The sequence below is a fragment of the Pleuronectes platessa genome, chromosome 5 (genome assembly GCF_947347685.1).
Source record: "Pleuronectes platessa chromosome 5, fPlePla1.1, whole genome shotgun sequence".
Taxonomy (NCBI): Eukaryota; Metazoa; Chordata; class Actinopteri; order Pleuronectiformes; family Pleuronectidae; genus Pleuronectes; species Pleuronectes platessa.
This window is the reverse complement of record NC_070630.1, coordinates 5,388,175-5,406,499: the sequence shown is the minus strand read 5'-3', so window position 1 is coordinate 5,406,499 and position 18,325 is coordinate 5,388,175. Positions and strand designations below refer to the sequence as shown.

The 18,325-nt window shown below is 42.4% G+C and overlaps 2 protein-coding genes across 4 annotated transcripts; both read right to left on the bottom strand.

The window, feature by feature from the left end:
* Positions 1-1,147: 1,147 nt before the first annotated feature.
* On the bottom strand, positions 1,148-9,220 carry fhdc4 (FH2 domain containing 4). The gene is made up of 12 exons (XM_053423650.1): positions 9,107-9,220; positions 7,680-8,250; positions 6,777-6,838; positions 5,280-5,382; positions 5,098-5,183; positions 4,911-5,011; positions 4,750-4,820; positions 4,551-4,658; positions 4,384-4,454; positions 4,173-4,290; positions 3,918-4,082; positions 1,148-3,836 (listed from the first exon to the last, which is right to left on the bottom strand). The coding sequence occupies exons 2-12, from the start codon at positions 8,130-8,132 to the stop codon at positions 2,577-2,579; spliced, it is 2,598 nt and encodes an 865-aa protein (XP_053279625.1). The 5' UTR covers positions 8,133-8,250; positions 9,107-9,220; the 3' UTR covers positions 1,148-2,576.
* Positions 9,221-11,489: 2,269 nt separating this feature from the next.
* LOC128439996 (arfaptin-2) lies at positions 11,490-17,390 on the bottom strand. Of its 3 annotated transcripts, XM_053422551.1 has the most exons (10): positions 17,189-17,390; positions 16,926-17,034; positions 16,029-16,137; positions 15,657-15,719; positions 15,037-15,123; positions 14,811-14,914; positions 14,491-14,712; positions 14,250-14,407; positions 13,963-14,137; positions 11,490-12,941 (listed from the first exon to the last, which is right to left on the bottom strand). In XM_053422551.1, the coding sequence occupies exons 2-10, from the start codon at positions 17,022-17,024 to the stop codon at positions 12,786-12,788; spliced, it is 1,173 nt and encodes a 390-aa protein (XP_053278526.1). In that variant the 5' UTR covers positions 17,025-17,034; positions 17,189-17,390; the 3' UTR covers positions 11,490-12,785. The 3 variants fall into 3 exon arrangements, with proteins under 3 accessions (XP_053278526.1, XP_053278527.1, XP_053278528.1); XM_053422552.1 differs by lacking the exon at positions 15,657-15,719; XM_053422553.1 differs by lacking the exons at positions 15,037-15,123; positions 15,657-15,719.
* Between the last annotated feature and the right edge of the window lie 935 nt (positions 17,391-18,325).

Sequence of the window (18,325 nt, the reverse complement as noted above, 5' to 3'; positions counted from 1 at the left end):
TAGAAGAAGGAATCAAACCAGCTCCTCTTTAAAGTGCATGAAGGGAGAATTTAAAGAATGAAGCAATTAGCTCAAGCTTTATTAATCTAATTTGAAGCTTAGTCTTTTAATTGTGGGGGAGAAGAGGGGGATGGGTCAATACATGTGAGAGGGAGGATGACAGAGAAAGGCATGGATGGATTGAAAAATAGAAAAGATTGCAATGTGTTGTAATGTGGATGCGCTCTGTCTGCGTGTGTGTCTGTGTGTGTGTGATACTGCAGGCGGTAGGGGGGGGGTTTGCCGGGGGGGTGAGGGGCAAACACATCTCCGGGCTTTTTATTCTGCAATGTGGAGTTGCCATGGCGACTGCTTCCTTCGCCGTAGCTAAGTCAAGATGGCGGCTGCTGCTTCCAGAGCCAGACAGGCAGCAGCAGGCAGCGGGTCACACCATTCAAACTGCAGGTGACTCTCCCACTCAGGAGCTTGTAGAGAAAAATGTATGGAAGAATCCACTTTTTTTTTTTATCCCATCACATATTCACAAGAGAAAGTGTTATTTGTTTGAATCGAGTGGGCTTTTCCTAACGGTTAATATTCATTGTTTTCTTCATAGCTGCTTTTATTGAGGCAACACGTCATGTAGAAAATGCTATAGCCTGAAATTATTGGGTATTAGATACCGAGAGGAGATCAAATCAAACAGCATGTGTAACAGAAGGTGTGGATTTTTCCAAAAAAGGATGATGTAACGATAAAAATGATCATGCAACATAATAAGATGCCCCCCCCCCTTACATAACCTTGTTATCACGTTGCCGAAAAATTGGGCGAGCTGACCTGATAACGTCGAGAGATTTGCTATTTATCAGCATCTGTTTGACACTGAGGATGTTTGAAGTCGCACAAACTCCTCTTTGTCTTCTCCTGAACTTAAACTGAACTGAAAGCTCATCACGAGTGGAGCAGGCGTTTGAAATGTCTCCTGCACTCGCTGTCAACACACGTCAAAACCTGCACAAACAAAAGCTGTGTAAATCTGTAGTCGATCTTTTTAAATCTGATAATATATAAGAGGTGAAAACTGCAGCTACCTAAAGTCTCCTCTGTACCGACACCCTGATATTTGTGTGTTTTTATAAACTAAAAAAAGAAAGACAACTCACAGTATGGTCACAATACTCTTTGGATCTCTGTAATTTCAGTGTTCATGCATCTTATAAATATTTTTTCATCAAATAAATATGATAAACATTCAGATTATTCCAGTTGGAATGAGAACACAGAAGGTCGTTGTTGCACTTCAGTCACAAATCTGGACACGTCCCATAAAAAGCTCATCGGTGCAAATCACTTTGACCTCAGCGACCCCTCGGATCTGATGAGACGTCGGGGTCGAAGCCCGGCAGAGGCACAGACAGTGTGTAGGATACAGACAGGCTGGTACTTTCCCTCATCGGAAGCCAGGGGGCATTTGCCCTTAAACCAATTTGAAATCCGCACCCTTCACTTTGCCACTGACAGTGCACGGTTCAGCTGTGCTCGGATACAGGCTGCCTTTGTAACGCTGACCCCATTTAAGACGGCAACAATGGCTGGATTGAGTCAGACCCTGAGAGCATCAACGACCTTCTGCACTTTTTTTACATGTGCCTCTGTAAAAACAACCGAGGGAGGAGACCAAACAGGAAGAACAAAAAAAACATAGATATTAATGACGTAAATATTAAAATAACAGTGTTGTATTCAAGCAAACAGTACACGTTTATCAAAGTATCAAAAATAACAATCAAACCAAGATTTTAATGCAGTTTGATTACTCTATTATTATTGCCTCATATCATGCTCAGCAATCATTTTACAATATTAGAAACACTGATGGTGTTAACTCACTTATCCAACCATCCAGGAAACACTATCCCCCGGTGGATAGAAAGTTACAACTCCATTTTTTACAGCGAGTTATTTTCTTTTGTTTACACTACAATACACAGATTGTCTGGAAATCAACAACACCCCTCCTCAACAACACTTCCCCATGTTCCTGCTATTTTCTGCCATCTAGTGGTACAACATGCACAATGACCTTTCCTCTACACAGCACCGTCCATTAATGAACCTCCTGAACCTTCTCTGACTTCTTCAAAACTTCTCTCAATTCTTCAAACCTTCTCTGTCTTCTTCAAACCTTCTCTGTCTTCTTCAAACCTTCTCTGTCTTTTTCAAACCTTCTCTGTCTTCTTCAAACCTTCTCTGTCTTTTTCAAACCTTCTCTGTCTTCTTCAAACCTTCTCTGTCTTTTTCAAACCTTCTCTGTCTTCTTCAAACCTTCTCTGTCTTTTTCAAACCTTCTCTGTCTTCTTCAAACCTTCTCTGTCTTCTTCAAACCTTCTCTCAATTCTTCTAACCTTCTCTCAATTCTTCTAACCTTCTCTCAATTCTCCTAACCTTCTCTCAATTCTTCCAACCTTCTTGGACTTCTTCTTACCTTCACGGCCCATCATCACAACACTACACCATCGGCACGATGAGGTAATCTCAAGCAACACCATGGTTGCGTTCGCTTCCCTGGCTTTAAATGTCTTATCTTTCCAAGTCTATACACCGGAGCCCTTTTGAACAGTTTCCTTGGTGCTCTGATGTTTGCCCATGTCTCCAAGACGTTTAAAAAAGCTCAAAAACAGTCCAGTGGTGTCGGTCTTAGTCCACGAGCTCTTCGGGGCGATGTTTTCACTGTTCTTCTGCACGTGGTTTCCTGTGGGCTCCGTCGACTCCTGGTTTCGCTCCCCCTGCCCTTCATGTGTCGTATGGGCTGTGGAAACACTCTGCTGGTTTTTCTTCTCTGCTGTCAAACTATTGTCTTGAGCGTCAGATTTTGTAAAGCTGGGAGAAGCCTCATTAAAAACAAACACTTGTTTTGGGGGACTGTTCTCAGTGAACTCTGCTCTCGCAGTATTAGGAGTTCTGATTGGAGACAGATCAAACAGAATATCCTGCTCTTCCTCGGTTTTAGAGACTTTGGTAGGCAGTGTGTGGCGGCGGCCCAGGTTGCGTTTTGGGGTGGCGGGGGGGCTGATCAGAAATCGGATCAATTCATCATTGGTTGGATCTCCGGGGTACCGGTCGGTTTCCTCATTAAAGGTGCGCTGACGAATCAAAGTGGGGCCCGGACCAGGAGCTTTCTGATTTTCCAGAGAATGATCCACAGACGAGGAACTGCCACGACTCCTCTGAAAGTGCAACACTTTTTTAGATGCCTCTCGCAACTTTTGGGCCTCCTCCTCATTATTGTCCTGTATGCCCTCCTCCTCCTCCTCATCATCATCATCAGTGGTGGTCGACAAATGTTTGCCTGAGGAGGAAGTGCTGGGGGTCCTATTGGCCGGGTGTGTAAATCCTTTAGATTCCTCTTTACTGGAAGTTTTCATCTCCTCTTCTTCTTGAGGAATCACAGTTATTTCCTTGTTTTCCTCGACGTTTGACTGTGCTTTGCTTTGTGAAGCCTTCCCTGTGCTTTCAGCTGCTGAATTCCATTCTTTTCTGAAAATCTCGTGGGCTCTAAATGAGGCACCTCCCTTTTCATTTGCAGGGGGGAGGTTTGCCTGTGAGGTCATTTCTGATAAGCTCCCGTTGTTTGGGATGCTGCTCATCGGGCTTCCTTGAGTGGACGAGGGTCTTTCAAATCTCCTGCGGGAGCCACGTCTGGTGAGGAGGTTCTGTAGGACGGACTCTAATGCGACACCGTCCATTTCCTTGTCTCTGCTGGAGCAGGTAGCTGTGGACCTGCGCTTGGCAGAGATCTGTAATCTGTCTCTGTGTCTCCGCTTCACCTCTGCCACCTCTCGTGCCTTGTTCTCCTGCAGAAATTCACAAAGTTAATGGATCAATCAGATATTTTCTCAGCCAGGTGATGATAGCAGGCCAGTAGATATTCTTACCTGCACGGCCCGCAGGAACCTTTCACAAAAGGAGTTGAAAATGGAGCAACATTCCTCCAGTCTGAACTTGCTTGGGTCTTCACAGAAGTAATCGGCCACGGTATCGCTCACCGACTGCAGTTCCTGAAAATCGTTCTCCACTTCGGCCAAGCAGACCTCAGCCTCCTATATGGAGCCCAAATGAGAAAAAAAATATATCAGCACATGTAACTGACCATTTAAATTCACCAAAGCTCCAACAGGAGGCCTCCTCACCTTTAGAAAATCTTCCATCTGTGTCTTTAGGTCTTCCTGCTTCAGAGTGTCCACCTTGGCAGCTTTTACTTTCTTTACCTGTCGTGCAATCTCTGCTTCAACTTCACCTTTATTTAATCTGAAAGACCGAAAAAGGTTGATTAACAATAATAAATAAAAAAAGGAGGGGTAAAATAGGATGAGTGCTTTTAGATTTAGAGAAATGAGTCACCTCGCTGCAGCCACGATGTGTGTGAGTTGCTCTGGAAACTCAAGCAGGGCCATGTCGGCATTCAGAGCTTGCTGTGGTGGACAAGACAACGTGTATGAACATCACATGCAAAAAAAAAAAAACAGCCTCTAACTTGCAATCAGATCAAATTAAGAAAAGCCACTTGCCATCACGACATAATGCATCAGATTCATTCCAGGTTTGTTTGCTTTGGTGTCCACCAGCTTCAGCAGCGAGGCCATTCGGAAGCCGATTGCACTGCCTGCGTAGCTTCCCTGGGATCCAATCAAATGAGACTCAGTGATGCACAAACACAAAAGGAAGTCTTCCAAAACGTTATAATTAATAATATTATACTATACTTACAGCATTCATGTAATTTCCAGTCTTCAGTACCAGACGAATGACAGAATGGAGATTATCAGACTCTAACAGCTCTAAAAAGAAGAAACACAAAGTTAATTTTACATCCAAACTCTTCTTTTGCGATTATTTATTTATTTAAAACCAAAGATGAAATACAGTACCTCGTCCAGCAGCCGTCAAAGTGCGTATGAATTCTCTCATTTCATCCATGAGCGGGAAAAACTCCTCCTTGAGCACCAGGCTGCTGAGACGCTCTTCATAACTGACACACACGCACAAAGTTTCCACCATTAATTAACAACTACTGATATTTAACACATACCTGAGATCAGGTTGGAGGCAGCTCACCTGGGAATCCTCACCAGCCTCAGCATGAACAGATCTGCTTCAGGGAGAGCCGAGTCCGCACCCTTAAAACCCAGCAGCTGCTTGACCTGCATTCATTGAAAGAGACAAGCAACAAATCTTACAACCAGTTTTAAAGCTTATAACATCGACATTAGAAACAAACGATCAGCTGACACAAGTACCTCTCCTTCCTCTGGCAACAGCTTGCAGAGCTCCCTCATTTTTCCCGAGCCAAAACTGTCACCACGTCCCGATATGATGTCCTGGATCATGTCATTCAGAGGCCTGTGGAGGGGGGGGGGGGGGTGGAGAGAGAGAGACAGACACAGATATTTGAGTCATTTAAGGTTTTTCACCGGGGTTGGGACATCTCAGGAGGAGTGTGTGTCACAGCAACACCACACTCGCTTGTCTGGAAGACGCCGACAAGTCTCTACATGCTCGAAAATCCTTGCAACAAAAAAAATTGCAACACTTCTGGCAGTATGATGTCAATACATGGTGACACACACATGTAAAACACATAACATTGATGGAATATCATTGGACACTGGGAGAAAAACATATTTGGAGGAAAGTAGGTAAAAGCACTATGTAAGTCATTATGCAGCACAGAACTGGAACCAACTGCCTCATGGTCTCTGGAAGGCCCCATCCACTCGAACTTTAAATTCAAGATCCTTTAACTGAACTATTCTACAAAATCTAAAGTCATCCTCTTCTGTCATTGCTCCCTCTCCATCTGGCAAAGCCCTTATTCTCTTTTTAATCTCTCTTAAAGACGCAGTTTTATTGGTGTCTATTTTAATAATATTATTGTGTTTTAACTCATCGTTTTTATTTTCTGTATCTGTGCTCTAATGCTGCGTGATCTTCAAAATGCTTTTAATCGTTTCTTATGTTTGCTTTCAAGTTGAAATGTTAACTCATAAAGCACCTTGTAACTGTGTTTTGAAAGGTGCTAAACAAATAACTTTTATTATTACTATCATTGTATCTAATTTGATTATTTTACACATTTCGATGTATTTTAAAATAATTCATCTATATTTATCTATTGTATTGTACTGCTTTTCTAATTCAATTTATTTAAACAAAATTGTTTACAGATTTTCCTTTTATTTCTTTTCACTCTTTAATCTCTTCGAATTCTTCTCTTTTAAATCTCCTTTATTTTGAAATTTGTATTAAACTGTGATTCCTGTTTTAAAACTCGTATTATTATTATTGTTTTGAATTCACGTGTACAGCACCTTGAATCTACCTCTGTATAGGAAATGTGCTTTACATCTCTAGCCTAGATTGTTTATCATGTCTGAATCCATGTTTTTTTCAGTTTTGCTGCTGATGAATTTCTGTACAGTTAACGGACAATAATCATATTGTCACTGTTAACAATGGCAGAGTAGTTTTCCATTTCCTGTTGCAGATCTGCTTCATGCACACAACAGCCTTCGGCAATACTTTTACAATACCTCTCCATAATTGATCTGCAGGTTATGAAAGGGAGGCGGCCTGTCGGAGCTGCAGAGTGTCAGACCTGTCAGGACACGTCGGCACTGAGGCTTTACTGAGCATGAGACAGCCATGTTGCAGAGTAAACTGCGTGAGCCTCATCCTGCATTGTTTGATTACCCTGGGAGATATCACACCTTATGAACATACCACCGGTGACTCACCGCTTGAATTGCTTCAGGAAAATGCCAATGTTCATGCTCCTCTTGGAGTTCAGGATGGAAACCTGGGAGGAGAAGCAGACACAGACCTGGTTATAATCAGCTTGTCAGTGGCGGAGATAATTTCACTGTTGTTTTTGTATCACGGAGACGTCTGCTCTCCAAACAGACAGTCGGTTCCAAAGGTTAGGAGTTCTTGGAGTTGATTATGTTGAACAATCGGGGCTAAGATACTTCTTCTTTTTTTTTTTTTTTGCATCAGTGCTACAACTTGTTATTGTTTCTCATGAGAAGTTAACATAGGTCAAAGTAAAAAAAAAAAGGTGTGGAGATACTTTTAACCCAGATGTTAAGACTGACTGTAATTAATGATAGTGGCAGATGTAAGCAGATAAGACCGAGTGCCATAAAGCAGACTTACTTTCGGTTAAATAGCAATAAATGTAGATTATTATAAACAGTGGCTTGAATACGAGAAGCAATAAGGCCAGTGGACAGAGCCGCGCTGCACGAGGACACACATATACCGTCCTTTAGCAAACAGAGGAGAATAATATTGAGACTCCACCCTTGTATTGTGTGATTCTAAATAAAAACATGGTCTTCCCAAGACAAACCTGACACTTACTACCATGTACTATTATTGTATTTCGGCCAGTCATGGCAAATGCAAAATAAGCTCAACTGAGAAGATGCTAATCCACGTCCACACAGAGTTTTCTGCAGAGGTGGTTTTTAGGTTTTCAAACGTTTGAAGAAAGTTTCCTGTTTATCTCAACTTCACGGCGTGAAACGTCAATCCAGCTCAATATATCAGTGTTACACAACAACAACTCCACTTCACTGTGGTTTAAGCTTCACTCTGATTTAGCTTGGTATCACATCTGTAACCTCTGGTTTGCTCACCAATTCTCCTCCTGCACCAGCCGTCGGTTGTGACCTGAGACTCTGGCGGTTCTGGGCTTTGAGCTGCTGGCCCTGCTTGTGGCTGAACAGCTCCTCCATGTGATCCGTGTCCAGCTTGTACTCCCCGTCAATCTTATCCGTGGTCCAGATGTTGTGCTTTCCCATCACACTGTGCTTGGGAAGCGTTTCCCAGTTGAAGTTGCGCATCTTGGAGCGCCGCCGCTCCCCCTTGAAATTGATGCCCAGGCCATTTAGGGGTGGAGGAAGGCCAGGGGCAGGTGGTGGTGGAGGAGGGGGCGGTGGTGCCGGAGCAGGTGGTGGTGGTGGTGGTGGTGGTGGTGGTGGTGGTGGAGATGATACCAGCAGCGAGGGCGGAGTGGGAGGACCTCCTGGTTGCATCTTTTGGGGAAGAGCTCTCAGTGGGTTTGGGATGCAGACATCACCGCACAACATGCACACGGGATTAAAGCCTATGGAGTGAAGAATGAGCTGCTCTGGAATGACTGTTGTTAAAGGAGAGCGGTGCAGCCGTTGTGTCCAGGATCTTTTCAGTTGGGATGATGCATTCAGACTGAAAGAGACAGAGCAGGGTGGGGACACAGTTACAAACATGTGCACCACAACTGTGAACACATGTCTCCACAATCATGACTAATTACTAAGAACCACTTATTGCTGTAGAAACAAGTTTTGTTGACATATGGACGTTAAAACCAACGATGCAAAATGAAAAGGCTCAGCAGTAATGTTCTGAGATAATGTGAAATTTAAAAATGAAATAAAATAGAGCTCAATATAAAACAAGTCAGTAAATCAAATATAATACTTGAAACGTTCAATTGAGCAGCCACAAAGAGGTGTCATAAGTAATAAGTAAATGAGAAAAGCATCTTGATATTATGATAACCTTGAATCATAAAATAGATTGGGATTTGGGATTAATATATTTCTTTTGTCCATTTTGGAGTAACTGTTAAAAATTGATGTTGACTATGTTAAATTCAGTTATAAATATGCTGCACTCCTAGTTTAGATGATTAAAAACACAATGTCAATTTGTTTAAAGTGTAATTTCAGATCGTAAAGACAGGTTTCATTTTCATTTAAGCTATTATATTCCTATGGAGAATGTTAAACTTAGTTACTGAGCTAGGTAAACCTGAAGCTTGGTTGATAAACACATTACATAGATAAGTTTTAATCATAAAGACTGGTTTGATTCAGCATACAGAAAGTCAAAACTCATAGAAAGTAACAAGTAAAAAAAGTAAAAAGTCAACAACACAGCCATGAAAGACTACAAAAACAAGGGTGACAATAGAATGAGGTCAAATGAAGCTACTGACTCCTTCTAAACAACTAAAACTACTTGTTACAGTAGAATCACAATCAGGTTGAGATCTAGAAGTAATAAACATTCCTCTTACCTTTACTGGTAATGATCCTGTGGAGTTTCCCTCTTTTCCTGCTTTAAGCTCCCAGTCCTCCAACGGAAAGGGTGACATCAGACTGGGGAGAACAAGCTGGATGTCGAAACTGCCTGCGTGTGAGCGACACGCCCAGGTAACCTCCACACCTTTTCCTGAGCAGGAGGAACTCTGGGAAACTGGAGTCGTCTGCTGGCTGTGTTTTGTGTGCAGCTTGTCACAGGGGGCTGTTATGTGGACAGTCCACTGGGTTATAGACTGATTAATGTCCACACTGATAGGGACACGAATCAATTTACCTCTTAAAGGCATTTGCTCGCTGATAAATTAACTCGGGCAACACACAAAACACCCGATCGCTCCTTTAATAAGATATTTCAACTATAATCCTCTGTCAACGGCTGTGTTTACTTTCATGTGTGGTGAGAAAGAGATTGACAACACACATGATTCTTGCTTGAACATCAATCCACTTGAGCAGATCACACAGTAGAGGATTGAATTTGTGACGCGGCTGCAGCTGTTGGTCACTTTGGTCTTTAGCTGTTTTGAGGGATAGTCAAACAGCTTCAAGCGCTTCCTCAACCCTGACCCTCCATTGATAAGAGCTTCAGAATGAGAGTGTTAGTTAGCAAATCAGCTGGATCCACATTATCAGAAACAGTTTCAGCTACACTCCCTGATCCTCTTCTGCGGAATATCAAAAGAAGTCGAAGAGTGATCCCTTGAAACAATAATACAAATGCAGATGGGGTTAATCTTAATTTGAAGCCTTCAGGAAGAAATGTTCTGCCGACACAGGGAAGGAGAGTTTGATCAGAATCGGATTTACCAATTATTTTCACACATATAAGGAATTTGCTGTGTGGTATGTTTGTGAATAAGCATAACAAATAAAATATAATATCAGGGAACAGTGTATAAACAATATAAAAGTGCATATATAAAAAATAAAAAATAAAGATATGTACAATTGGAGCGTTTGCACAGTTTATTTCAAGTATATAATACTACTTATAATTGAAAAATTTAATTAAGTAGAATGACATAACATGGAGAACAATTAAAAATATATTTATTTAAAAAAGAAGTGACAGAAATATTGATTTAAAGCACATAATAAAATAAAGGGGTACTCTTTAACCAAACCCTAATGAAAAGCACTTACGTCTGCTTTTAAAAGAGAACAGAGAATTCCTCAGAGTGGATCCATAACGACTGGGCAGCTTTATTCTAGGTGAGGTGAGGAGACCTTTGACCTCGGGGGTCTGTGTGGTGTGTATTCAATGAGCATGTCAGTGATACAGGAATGCTTTCATCTGCAGATTAGTGCAGTGTGTGTTTCATTGTGTTGCATTCAGCTACGAGTGTGTTTACTGGAAGAGAAGCAGGGGAAAGGAATCATCTTCAGGTTCATGTTGGGGTTTTTAATGTTGTTATAATGCTTTAATCATCACCTGCACAAACCAACACAAACAAAAAACATCCCTCTCATATAAGCTGCTGTAAATTTTGTGAATTTCTTTCAAGGAAACTCAGCATCAGTGGATCCACAGTTTGAAGAGTGTGGGGAAGAGAAACTGGGAGCTGGAAGCACCAGTGGTTTCAATGTGCTGTCAATGGAGCCATACATATTAATTATGTGCATACAATGCCTGAAACTAGGTCAGTTAATTAACAGTTAATGCACACAGGTCACCGGGTGTTAAGGGTGTTTGAATATTAAGAATTTCCATACAAGGTCTAAGTTTTGTTGAGTGAGACTGTTAAATGGCTCGTTAGCTTGACAGAAGAATGTTAGAAAGACAATATTCTGATCATATCCCAATTACCTTTATTAATTAAATTCTGTTTAAATGAATTTGGCTTTTCATTGCCGTTGAGAACAAACCGATCAAGTGAATTTATCTTTATTTAAAAGGACGTTTTTGCCTTTGCCAATTAAAGGTTATATTTTCACCCCCAGGTCCATTTGCTAAATTACACCAAAATTTCCATGAAAATTGGCAGGAAGATGGGATATGGGCCAAGACACAGCACATTACATTTTTCACGAGGAACTTCTTGTCTTTTTCGGGGCGTTTTTCACAGTTTCACAGATTTCTAAGGGGATAATTCATTGATCTTCGTGAAAAAAACAACCTGAGGGACATATATCTGAGTGTGTGTGCAGATTGATGGAATTTTAAGGGGCCTGTGGGTCGTTGGCAGATGGATGCACTCTCCTGAGGGCAACTTTAGTAGTTTCCTGTTTCAAACGACAGTAAAAGCACTGAACATGTGATCAAGGTGCTTCTCACCCTTCAAATCATTAACCAGACATCCAAGAAGAAATCATCAAACCAGGATTTCATTCATTAAGAATTCAGTCAGGGAGAGCGTGTTAGAGATATATCAGACTGTATTGCCATATACATACATATTACATACATTGTGACTCTTCTCTGTACATTCTCCTGTGAAAGCGTCCCATGTCAAAGCTACAGAACCGTGTCAATCGCACGGTTACGTGAAACAAAAACAAAACATCCAGCAGACTTTATTGGAAATGCAGAACAAGACAAAGACCATCAGCTTACTAGGAACTTAAAAAGCAGAAGTTAGCCTAACATACTGGAAATAAATTAACATAAAACAATAAAAATGTACTCATACATTCGGTCATTGAAGAGACGTTGAAATTGGCACGCATGTCATCAGGTGTTCATTATTCCTGCTCACTGTGTGTAATCTAAAACCAGAGATTTTAAAACCTGAGCCTCAAACACCGGCGTCATCAAAGAGAATCTTACATTGGCTTTTGAAGTTTAAATTTGAATTCCTTTATGATAACTGAGATCTTGAGTTTTTTAGGCTTGATTCCACGTGTAAACACTGGGATTAAAAAAAAAAAAGTCTTCTGCTAGATCGGAAAGTACCAAACATTTAGGAAGATCCAATTATTCATTGATTGTGTATTAGTTGAAAGAAAAATCACTATATTGACAATATATATTTTCCCTTCTATGCATGTAAACTGTAAACTGACCAGTCGGGCAGGTATTCCACAAAACGTTATCAGAAATTTAGAGGGATAACTTTGAAAAACAGCGTTATATTCTCATAACTTTAAATCTGTTCAACTAAAACTTAAGGAATATGGTAAATTCATGCACACTGAAGATTTTAATTCCTTTTACAGAGTTTATTTCTAAATATCCTTGACATTATCCCACTAGCTTGCTGAAGTGATTTGTGGAATTCCTCCCCGAATGGATTTAAATCAAAAATTTTCAAGATATCACTTTAGACAACATTAAAAAAACAAAGAAAGGAAAGCATGTGCAAATAAAGCAAAGGGGCATCTCCACAATAGTAGACTATACTTTACATAAATAAGAAGCGATATACATGTAAATGATTGTGTACCTAAAGAATAACAAAGTAAAAAGAGGTCAATTTGGGACTTAACAAAAAAGTTCTAAATACAACCCAGAACATTTTCCCATCTATGTAAAATAAGTGATACTTGAAAACATAAAAAAACAATCCGTCAGGTTTTCCCTTTATCACGGGCCGCTACTGATCCTACGATAAACTCCTTTATACACTTGCTTCTTCTCCATCTAACCACAATGTCACGTTCTTCACTGACCAGCTCGTCACTGTACACGTCACACAGCCGAGCCCGGAGTGGTCTTCACTGCTCCTCCAGCCAGGACGGCTTGTCGGATCCCGGGGGCTTTAGCTTCACATTGAACTGTATTAGAGTCTGTTCCAGCTGCTGCTGGTTGCCAGCAAAGTAAGCTGAGATAGCATTATGGAAGAGGAGCAGCTGCTTGTGCATCACCTTCACCTAGACGGGGAGGAAACAAGAAAAGCCATTAGGAACTCAGGGTTAAGTCTCCACAGGAAAGCACTGGCCAGTTAAATCTACTAGATGCTATTTACCCTCAGGCATGAAGTCTAACATGCTGAATATTAATTTACCTATTCTTCATACAAACAATTATTTCAACATTAAACAAAATTATGTTTTGATGTTTTCTTTATTTGTGCTTCTTTGCAAAGCTCTTTGTGAGTTATTATTATTGATACATGTGCTTTACCCAGTTGGTCCAGGATCTGTGTCTCTTTGCACAGTAATTACATTTTACAGTGTTGCATGATGGGTTGTTAATTGCCTTATTATGTGGCTAGGCTAGTGAGTCACTTTGAGACCATCTATAATGATATATCCATATTTTCAGTAATAATCAGTTTTGAAAGGGTTTGATTACTTCACTTTAACCTGCAGGAGTTTCTTAACGATGGGGTGACGTGTTCTTATTCATGATGAGTAAACATTAGTTCTTATAGTCCTATAGGAAGTTGCAGATAAGTGGACTCCCCCCCCCCCCCCCCCACTAAGATTTGTACCAGTTGTCCCGTCTGACTAATAACCAGAAAGACAATCCGCCAAACAGCCTTGATTTATGGCCGTCACAGATGATGAGCTAAAAAACACAGACTGTCAGATCAAAGAGAACTGCCAGAGGAGTACGAGGAGTCGACTCGGCTGATTAGTGGCTGCTGGGAAACACATCAACCAGACCAACATTTTGGGAAGCAATCAAATGCTGCTATATTGACAGATGGCTATGGGAGGATGAGAAACTGGACTCACTGATGCACAAAGATATGTTGGATTACTTCAAGAACAACACTTATATCAGTGAGGATTTTATTTCACTTTCTTCCTTTGTCTGAGTGTAGAATAAAAACTTAAACCTTAAGTTTACATTTTGTAATGACACCGTTCTAAAAATGATGCGAGTTTGCTTCTCTATAGATAAACAGGCTGTTCACATATAAAAGGAAAAGCGTTGACCACAAACCTTGTTCTCCTCCAGGAATTTGAGTTTGATGGTGACATCACTGCGCAGTCTTTCATATTTGTCTCTGTGTATCTGGTAATCGTGCTGAGCCATCTCGATGCGAACCATGGCCGCTGCATCCTTGGGGCCCAAGCTCAGCTCCTCCAGATCTGAGCGGTAGGCATCGAACTCAAGTCTGCATGTGAACAACGAAAAAAGCTGTCACACGCTCTGATCTTCCAATGATCACCCAGCACCAATTCTGATTATTTTCCATAACTCCTAAATGGTATGTCGGGGTGTGTTACCTTGCATTTTCATACAGCCTGATGGTCATCAAAGTATCGTCCATTGTTTTGTTCACCAGGGTGTTGATACTGGCCACGAAGAAGGTAATGGCGCCCAGGAGAGCCTCGCCATTTTTACACAGCAGCTTCTGGGTTTCTGCATTGTAACCAAATTCATCCTGCAGAGCAATACAGAGGTTTTACATACTTATCAGATCTGCTTTCATTTCATGCCACACTGGGAGCTTTGGCGTTACCGTACCTGCAGCTCTGGTGACTTCTGGCTGAGGTCGGTGAAGCTGTCTCCTAAAGCCTGCTGAGTTTCCACCATGCTCTGGAAATGATTGATGAGTGCAGTGGCCAGACTCAGGACGTGCTCATACTTGCTCTTGGTGTCTCTCAACACGTCGATCTGAGCCTCCAGTTCCAGGTCCACTGTTCTCGAGCCCCGGCCGAACCGCTCGGAGAACATCTGTTTGGTGCACTGAGCAGCCGATGTGGAAAGATATGAAATAAACTCAAGAACACAACAAATATGAATTCATTAAGGAGGGCTGCATTTACAAAGAAGTGCCCAAATACCTTGTATGTGTTTATGCCCCATTTCTTGACACTATCTATTTTCTCCACTGCCACACCGCGGGTGACTTCTTCAGTTGAACTACTCGGGTTGTGGCTTGATGACCCTGAAAGAGGAATAAGCAAAAATATGTCAATCTGATGGTCTAATGCTTTTAAAAGTTTACACAGCAGAGTTGTGAGTCGTGACAATGAATGAGGTCGGTGTGGACATGAGCCCCGGGGATACCTGGATGCTGGTTTGTGTGTTGGGCAAGTCGACCGGCTGCAGATTGGCTCGTAGGCAAGCCAACACCCCTGGATTTCATGCGAATGTCTGAAATGAGCATGGCGATGATAAAGGGTGAGGATGGCCGGGCGGTAGAGGATATGAAGCAGAGTGTGTCAACTGAAAAGGTGAAGGTTAGGCTCCATGTGGAGGATACATACTTAGTAGGAGTTAAAATGTTTTATTGGGGAGATAATCCACCATGCATCATGCAGAACAAAGGGGTTGATGAGAAAAAATGAAAATGGACTTTATGGGATGAAAGGTCAGTACCAAAATAAGCAAGCAGTGACAAAATAACAGTCATCCCAAGTGCATTTTTCACAGAAGAGGACATCCGTGACGGACGCCAACACATTTCAAGTCACAGCCCTGTATCGAGTTAGTGCATCCTTCATTTTGACACCTGCCAAAATATGTCTTCTTGCTGAAGCTCAGAGTTGAGGAGGTACAAGCAAGACTGAAAACAACCCCCTAGGTCAAGCAATTTCAAAAACCTTTTACAGGAGGGGTGGGGGGGCCAAGACAGACGAACATTTAAAGGTTAACTCAGAAAAACGGTGGTGAGAGTACACAGCCACCTGGTCCTGGTGCAGGGGCTCGTCTTCTGTCCAGATACTCAGGGTTGTAGTGAATAGCAGGCCCTATGGGATATGGATGTTTGTAATGTAAACCAGGAGCATGGAGGACAGCAGCGCTCTAGTGACACATTCAAATACAGGCAGGGAAAAAGGTCTCTGTGTGGTTCCTTTGAGGGACATTACACAACTGCCTCCCTGTGAATGAAGGATCGCAACAACAGGGACATAGTCCTGGTCATCACACCCTGCAACCAACAACAGACAGAATGGGGCGAAAAGGGGGGGTAATTGGAACATTGAAGTGGACCGAACAGTGATCTGTCTGTACTGTGAACAGGGTAGAGGATAGTAGTTAGGGTTTGGTTCCAGTACCTTTGATGGAGCTGGTTGGAATGATGCCCCCTGCTGGCCCTCCGTAACCTCCTGAGACAATGCTGGTTTCATTCAGGTTGGGTCCGGACACCATCACCTGCTGCAAATCCTGATGGATTTACAACAACATAAATATGGTTTTCATAATCCGCATTGGACAGCACAGTGCCCCTGTGAATCACATCTTTTCTGCATTGTTTATTTGAAAAATCAAAAGCTTTAATATGGCCAAACATCAATACTAATACTGACGTGTCTGTGAAAAGCTTGTATTGGCAGATTTTTCATTAAAGTACAAAAGGGTAAGTTCCTGCTTCTCACTCTCATGACTGAAGTAACCAATGAGAAGCCAGAAAGGCCTCAGGTAAAGGTAAAGGTAATAAAAAAAACGGACAAAGGCAGATCAGCACATCATCTCACTCCTGCTCTTATGAAATATTCAAATAAGTAAAGAATGAATCTGTAAACATAAATATGTAAATGTGTTGTTTTCCTTACCCTAGAATGAGTCCTTTGTATTTAAATTATTTGTATTTACATAGGGGGCGGGTCCACCGTGTTGTTAACAGTATCCCAGACTGGACAAACTAAAGTTTTGATGACAGGAGGGTGAGATGAGGGGGTGTTCAGCTGCAACATGACTCTTCACCACTTGACTCGACACACTGAACCTTCAACCTTCCATCTTCCATCTTGCAGTAACATCAGTCCTTGCTGCAAAACACTGATCCTAGTGATCTACAGTACTGTTGGTGTGCAGGGCCTGTGTGTGGGAACAGGCCTATGTGTGTGTGTGTGTGGGGGGGGGGGGACATTTTTTTCTCCCCATCAGCCCTTTACAGTCCCGGACGTTGCACGTCACACAGGACGGGGACAACATGGGACACACACACTGACCTGCTCCAGGCTGTCATCCTCTGCCAGGGTCCCCGTGTCTCCATTGCTATTGATGGGGATCTCCATGGTGGCTGCCTTGCTCATGATGCTGTCTGCCATGATGGAGTCTCTGCAAGACAGCAACACTAAAGATGAGACTCACACACACAGACACACACACAGAAACACACAGAGACACACACACACACACACACACACATCTAGCTCGCACTGATGCTAGCACGGTGCTGATGTGGCGGCTAACTGACAGCTAGCTTGCTCACCAGTGTAGCGCCGCCGACCCTGATACCTGGAGCCGACTCCAGCCGTCGTTCAACCCGCACAGCAGCCTCGACACGTCGGGTAGCTTATCCGGTAAAAAACCCACGGTTGTCTTCAGTTGCAGGTCACCGACGCATCCATGGTTGTTGGTCCCGTCGCGTTCACGCAAACCCCGCAGCCGCCTCCATTTACCTCAGTCAGAAAATCCCTGCATCCAGCCTGCTAGCAGCTTTAGCCTCCCTTCACAATAAAAGTATGTGTCTTTTTTATTTTCTATTATGTGATGGTTTGGTTAGGCTTAACGGATCAATTTAAATTAAATAAATTATATTGCAATTTTATTTCGTTAGAGTTTAAAAATGAGAGGCTGGAAGCGTATACCGTGCATGCATGCTTTTATTTTGAAGGATAATACCTTTAACGTAGCATCACCATCAACCCCCCCCTCCTCCTCTTCCTCCTCCTCCTCCTCCTCCTCCTGCTGCTCTTTCTTCCACGTAGTGCAGTGCTGACGTTGCTTTCTACACCCAAGCTGCAGTACTTCCTCACTCCTCAAGATGGCGCTGACAGCTCGCTAACCAGAATAAGATCAAAGGATAGCCCAGTCATGACAAACACATACACACACACACACACACACACACACACACCCACACACACCCACACACACACACACACACACACATACACACAGTGACTCTCCATCAGAGACTCCATGGAGCCGCGGGGCCCCTCAGATGTTGTGAGTCAGTTGTGAGTGTTAATCATCGGAGTTGTGTCCTGCTACGTTGATTGCAAAATATCTCCTGGAATCAAACTGTATAAATACACTCGTTTGTTTTTCTGATGTGAGACGCCCTGGAGTTGGGCCTCACCCCGTGGTAAAGTGACCACACTTCCAATTATCTGCCTCATTTGTTTCAATCACGGATGCTAGCGAAGAGCACATGGTCTCCAAATGTAGATGTTTTTTTTGTTTTTTTTGTCTGTAATCACTCGAACTCGGAGCAGAACCGAACCCTAACACCCGCCCACGATTGATTCCTGTTGTAAAATAGTTAATTATCCTCGATGTGCTGATTTCCTGCACGGGCCGTATTTTCCAAACATCTGAAGATTACACGTTGAGACAACCTTTT

What these genes read in the sequence shown, in the direction of transcription:
- fhdc4 (XM_053423650.1), bottom strand. Translation starts at nt 8,132, where the DNA reads ATGTTGTGCGGTGATGTCTGCATCCCAAACCCACTGAGAGCTCTTCCC. An exon ending in CACATCGTGGCTGCAGCGAG is followed by an intron (nt 4,291 to 4,383) that starts GTGACTCATTTC and finishes TCGGTCTTTCAG; the next exon opens with ATTAAATAAAGGTGAAGTTG. An exon ending in AGATGGAAGATTTTCTAAAG is followed by an intron (nt 4,083 to 4,172) that starts GTGAGGAGGCCT and finishes GGCTCCATATAG; the next exon opens with GAGGCTGAGGTCTGCTTGGC.
- LOC128439996 (XM_053422551.1), bottom strand. Translation starts at nt 17,024, where the DNA reads ATGGCAGACAGCATCATGAGCAAGGCAGCCACCATGGAGATCCCCATC. An exon ending in AGCCCCTGCACCAGGACCAG is followed by an intron (nt 15,124 to 15,656) that starts GTGGCTGTGTAC and finishes TGCTCATTTCAG; the next exon opens with ACATTCGCATGAAATCCAGG. An exon ending in AGAAGTCACCAGAGCTGCAG is followed by an intron (nt 14,408 to 14,490) that starts GTACGGTAACGC and finishes ATTGCTCTGCAG; the next exon opens with GATGAATTTGGTTACAATGC.